General features: G+C 48.2%; 1 protein-coding gene across 1 annotated transcript; it reads right to left on the reverse strand.

The window, feature by feature from the left end:
* Window positions 1-5,050: 5,050 nt before the first annotated feature.
* CITED2 (Cbp/p300 interacting transactivator with Glu/Asp rich carboxy-terminal domain 2) lies at window positions 5,051-5,785 on the reverse strand. The gene has a single exon (XM_074168964.1). The coding sequence runs from the start codon at window positions 5,783-5,785 to the stop codon at window positions 5,051-5,053; it is 735 nt and encodes a 244-aa protein (XP_074025065.1).
* Between the last annotated feature and the right edge of the window lie 212 nt (window positions 5,786-5,997).

Here is a 5,997-nt window from a genome sequence, read left to right on the forward strand (position 1 = left end):
GCACAATAGTGGCACCATATTGAAATGTGTAAATATATTTTCAGAAACTATGTAAAACACCTCCTCTGTACTGACAAAATGATGCACTTGGAATACATGAAACCCCGAGAAAACGCTGCTGCCTTGGGTTCCAAATTCCTTTGATTCCTCATCTTAGTCCTATTGCACACACAGTGTTATCTGACAAATGTATTTGCCTATTTAAAAAATACTTCGTCGTATCATTTAAGCAGCTCCTGTCAATGTCAGTTAGTCCTTGCTCACACTGCTATCCCTATGAGTGACGATACAGAAACAGATCAGGTTAAGGTCGGTGTGCGTAGCCCAGATCCGTAACATCGGCATTTCTTACTCCTGTCTGTGGTAGAGGGTGTCCTGGAGGAAATGAAGGCTTCACAAAGGATAGCTGTAGGGTCAGGGGCAAGAACTGCTTTTTTTTGACTACATTTCCCTCCCCTCCATGCCTGTGCCCACCCCAGTTTTGCTGGGGTTTCTCATACGAGGAGGGGGTATCGGTCCCTTGGGTACCAGGTCACACGTTCAGCCCTGCTGTGCCACACAGCCGGGAGGGAGCGGAGGCAGAGGGCAGGAGGGACAGGATGGCTCCTACGGCAAGATGACGCAGAAGCCACCCATGCCCTGAAGAAGTATTACCATGTGGCTCCACAGACACATGCCACAGCCTTCGGCCAAACACCAGCGATGCGTGGGGCTTTGCATCCAACTTCTCTAGCAGATCTGGAGTGTGGAAAACATCTCCTGGGGGAAAACAAGTTTAAAAAATAATAATAATAAAAAAAAAAAGTAAAAAAAAAAAGAAACAAGTGAAAGGAACTCTGCAAATCCAGATGTTGGAATTTTCCAATCCCCCTAGCAAGACAAGATAAGCAGGGGATAATCCTCGTTTATATAACTTTTAAAACAAAACAAAACAAAACAAAAACCAACCCAAAACCTGAGACCAACAGGCATGTTTTCACAAGGTTTTATTGCTCGCTCTCTAAACCCACGCCGAGAAATTTCGGGAGTCCCCGCACTCCCTGGGGCCATCGTGCCTTGCCGGGTGCTGGGCAGCTTCGCTCGCCCACCGGCCCCGCCGGGCCACCTCGGGTAGAACCGTGCCGGCCACCAGCGCCCCAGGGGCGGCCGGCCGGCTCCCCTCGCTGAGCTCCGTGCCCTTAGTCTCCCCCCGCCCCGGGCACAGCCCACTGCGGGGACGGAGCCCCCCGCCCCGTGGGGTGTGCGGTGGGGAAGCGGCCGCCGGTCCCCCCGCCCGTCCCCCCGCGCCCGGCGGCGGCTGCGCGGAGCTCGGCAGCGCCCGCGGGAGGGCGGCGGCGGCAGAGAGCGCGGCCACCCGCAAGGGGGCGCCCCGGTGCCGCCGGCCGCGCCCGCGCAGGTGGCGGCGGCCGCGCCGGGAACCGCTCCCGGGCCTCCCGCAGCCTCCCCGAGCCGGAGCCCCGTCGGTAAGGGGGCAGCCGACCCCCTCCCCGCCGCCTTCGGCCGCCGGCGCCCACCCGTGAATTCTTTATTCCTGGGGTGGGGGGGTGGTGGTGGTGGCGGGGAGGGAAGGGCATTAATCGGCACCTAATTTTCCGCCGCGCGTGTCTTGCGTGGCGGGGGGGCTTTTAGGGCTGATCTCCCTTTCCAAATAAAGCGGCGCGTCTATTTATGGCCGTGGCTTAAAGAGGAGCGGATCTCATGTACCATGTTGGAAGTTCTTGAAAAACAGCCAAAAGTACAGAGGTCAAGTTTCCTGTGCCGAGAGCAACTTAATGGGACGCAAGACGGCAACGTCTTCCTTCGCGAGGATCTGGCGGTAGCTGGAAAACTGGGTCACTCTGCATTTTTTCACTAAGCGCCGGGTTCAAATAATAAATTACTTCTGCGTATTTCTAAACAGTGTGGAGGCCGGAGAGGATCTACTTGAAGGCCTGTTGCTGCTTCAGCCGTGGGAGCCGGTGGGAGCGTTGCCAAGGGGTTGACGTCGGGAAGATGAGGGTCAGGCCCCCAATATTGCTTGGTGGATGATATTATGAATAAGAAAATATGTAGCTGTGCTATCCGCAGGGATCTGACTCCTCATTAGAAATTAAGGGCCAAGGTAGGCAATATGATTGTTTTGCGAATTTCCCCGGGGTCTGCTTTTTAAGAAATCGTAAAACTCCTTGACGATGCCTTGCCCAAAGCCAGTGCTTTCAGTAGCTGCTGTTGTTTGGAAGCAACAGCTCTCGGGAGTTTTACAAGGAGTCGTACGCAAATAGACTCTACCAACGTGCCTGTGAAACTGCCTATTCTTGGAAAAGCTTATATGGAAGGATTTAATGTTGACAGACTTTTAAGTAGTGATGTCTCAACTGTGAAGAATCTGTTGTTTAACCAACTTTATGAAGCAAAAGCGCTTATCATTAAAGCGAGAGCATTCCCTTTTGCTTTAGGAGATGGTGGAGGCTTTAAACATCCATGCAATTTGGTATGCACATAAAGTTGACATGAAGTTGATTAGAATCAGGAAAAAAATCACCCTTCCAAACTCAAAAGAGGGCAATGCAACTTGTGCACATCAAACAGCCTGAAAATGGAAAAAGGATTTATATAGTGGCAAGTTGGGCAATGGCTCTTAAAACTACAGCTGTGTTCTTCTCAACACTCTCTTACGCTATTGGTGAGTTGATAAGTTATGATTCGCTGCCACCTGATGTTAAATTTACTGTCACAAAACATTACCGATCACTGGCTGAAACCAGAAGGTTGGTTTTTTAAATCCTTGGGTGCTGAGAGTTGTCTAAGAATGGGCTGTTACTGCCTGCAGAGAGATTTCCCAGAAGTGTACACTTCTTTCTACTTCTGCTAATACTTTAATACAAGCATTATTATTTTTTTTTTTTTTTTTTTTACATTCATAAAACATACTCGCTGCTTCATGTCTGGAAGGCAAAGAAGGCCAAGTATCACTTTTCTCACCAGCTGGGACAATTTTAGCAATAGTAATCAGTTTAATTTCCCAGCTTGATTCAAAACACTGCTATTTACACTCCCATTGTGTGGTGATATCCTCCCTCATTTACGTGCCCAGGTTTAAAATCTAACAACATCCACCATGCTGGTTTTTCTTCCTAATAAATTCAGAAGACGTGGCTGGGAAAAAAAAAAAAAAAAGGCAAAAAGAAAAGCAGAGTGGTATCACTCCTGTATCGAACCTGGGAAGCGTGGCTAAATGGGATTACAGGTATTATTAGGGTTCTGATCCGAGTCCTCGCCGAAGTAATAACTTGTGCGGGAGCTTTGCCAAAGGCTGACTGGGGGCAGGAGGCTGCAACAGTTGGCACTAAAGGAGCAAGGTGTCAATCGCCTTATAATAATGGGCATTCTTCTCCCAAATATTTAAAGTAGACCTGTACGGATTTGTCTGTGGCTTTAGGTGGTAGCAATTGCTGGGACAGAGGGGTCGGAGATGTCCCAGGGTGGCATATTTTCGGGATATATGCCCCTTCTTCTAAGTCACTGGAGATGAAACACAATCGGGTTGCGGTGCGATGCAGATCTGGATGGATGCAGCAATCTCCCGCGTTAACCCTGTGAGGTGCGAGGGGCGGGATGACACCCACCACCCTCCCTTCCCAAAGTTCCAAATACTTGCATTTTTAGGCGCTTGTTTGTTTGTTTTTTACATAGCTCTTCCAGGTGAGATAATAAATATACAAAAGAACAAAGTCTACTATATAAATGAAAGCAGATTTATAAAATTACAAGTTTAATAGATAAATATAATAAATACTTTATGCATCATAACTCTGGACAACTACATTTAAAGCAAGTATGTTGGCAAGTCACAAAAAAGTTGCGCCTTGGCAACTTTATTTTTCATAAAACCACACTGACAGGCATATTACAATGTTACGTATGAGGCTTTATGCTGTTAAGTATGTTCAAATCCCGCTCACCTACCGAGTTCACCATGACATATATATGGGTGTAGTAGTGTACTTTCTATTTTGGAATGTCTTTTTTTGCACACCAACACGGTCGTACAGATAGATGTTCCACTTACCAGGGACAGTGGGGAAGAGTTTTGAAGAAAAATACTGGTAAATGACTTCTAGAAAAACTAAAGCATTTCTTAACTTTTTATTGACATTGGCAAATTAAAATAGAATAAATTAACAATATTTTCTCAAAAAAATGTTTTGTACAAAAATACTGTCAAAATTTCCTGAAAAGCTTTCAACACAGTAGTATCTTTTCATGTACTGAATAAACTATATTAGCACAGTGTCATAATGCTGAAGACAGAAACAAAATAATAATTAAAAAAAAAAAATAATAATCCGTGAAATGTTTGCCACTAGTCAACATTCCATCCACACCATATTATTGTCTGTACATATGGGGGAGGGGGAATGGGTAGCAGACTTTTTAAGTAACAGTATTACTTTTCCTGACCTGGAAAGGTTTGGCCCACATCTGTTAAGCTTCCAGTTTAGCATATTCCCAAGAAAAAAAAAAAAAAAAAAAAAATTAGTCTGCACTGCAATGCATAGTTAAAAATTAAGCAAGATGGCAGCATTTGTGCAGTAGTATCTGCCCTTCAAAGTTCATGCAACCAACTAATGCAATTTTTTTTTTCCCTGTTCACTCAGAATTTGAATGCAGTTCAAGTCATTGGAAAAATCATCGTTTACAAAATCCACAAGATTAAGCAATTTGCCGAGATTAATATCTAACAGTTCAGCACTGTGGGAATTATGGGCACGTTACTGCGAGGAAATTAAAGAGAGCGAGGAGGGGAGGGGGGGGGCAACATAAAAAGGCAGAGTTCGCTAGAAATTATTACTACGGGAAGGGACATGAATGTCAAAGCTACAAAAACAAAAAAAAGTGGCATCGATTTAAAGAGGGGAAAGAAAAAAAAAAAAAAAGAATTTATACAAGCGCATAGTTGACTCTGCTTTCCAGATTCTCACCTTTTCAAGCCCTGAAAAAGTGAGACACCGTGTCTAGGGGAATGTTTTCATTCGCACCGATAGAAAGTCCTTTGTTTGTTTTAAATGAATCAGCAGCTCACCCTGCTGGGCTGCTGTTTGCAAACGAAGTCTGTCATGAAGTCAAACTCGTTCTGTCCCAACCACAGCTCGGGAAGCTCCTTGATGCGATCCAGCCCCATTTCGATGACTAAGGACATGAGGACCTCCTCGTCGATGAAGTCAGTGTCTATGACATTGGGCGGCAGCATTGCCGCGGGGACGTGGGGGACGGCGGGCGGCAAGCCGCTGCCACCGCCGCCGCCGTGCTTGGGGTTGCAGTCCCTGAAATGCTGCTGCTGGCTACTGCCGTTCAGCTGGTGGCTACCGGGGTGCAAGTCCGGCATGTAGTGGCTGTGGGGGTAAGGGTGGTGGCTGAAGTACTGGTTGTTCAGCTTCTGGAGCTGCATGCTGGCGCTCAGCTGCCCTCCCGGGCTGGCGACGGGGGGGGCCATGAACTGGGAGCCGCTGAAGCGGGCGGGGGGCGGCATGGTGCCGGCCGGGTGCCCTCCGCTCACGCCCCCCGGCCCCATGGCGTGCCTCACCCCGCTGCTCGCGTTCATATTCCCGGCTCCGTAATGTATATGGTCGCCCATCAGGGCGCTGAAGGCGTGCTGCTGCGGCGGCTGCTGCTGCTGCTGCTGCTGGTGGTGGTGATGGGGGGCGGGAAACTGCCCCATGCCCATCCGATGCGCGGGGTGGTGGTGGAGCCCGCCGGATCCGTCGGGGAATCGCCCGTGGTTCATGGCCATCATGTGGTCTGCCATCGCCTTTCCACCTGGAAAGTTAGCGTGGGAATACATTAGGAAAATAACACCCTCGGACATCCAGCCGCCTTCTCCCGGACCGGGCTGCATCTGCCTGGCCCTGGGAGAAACGACTTCGCCGGTGCCGCCGTCCTCTCTTTCTCGGGGAGAGAGAGAGAGAAAAAAATAATAATAAATAAATAAATAAAAATAAAAAAAATCCCTACCGCGGA

Source organism: Numenius arquata, chromosome 2, assembly GCF_964106895.1.
Source record: "Numenius arquata chromosome 2, bNumArq3.hap1.1, whole genome shotgun sequence".
NCBI lineage: Eukaryota > Metazoa > Chordata > Aves > Charadriiformes > Scolopacidae > Numenius > Numenius arquata.

What these genes read in the sequence shown, in the direction of transcription:
- CITED2 (XM_074168964.1), bottom strand. Translation starts at nt 5,785, where the DNA reads ATGGCAGACCACATGATGGCCATGAACCACGGGCGATTCCCCGACGGA.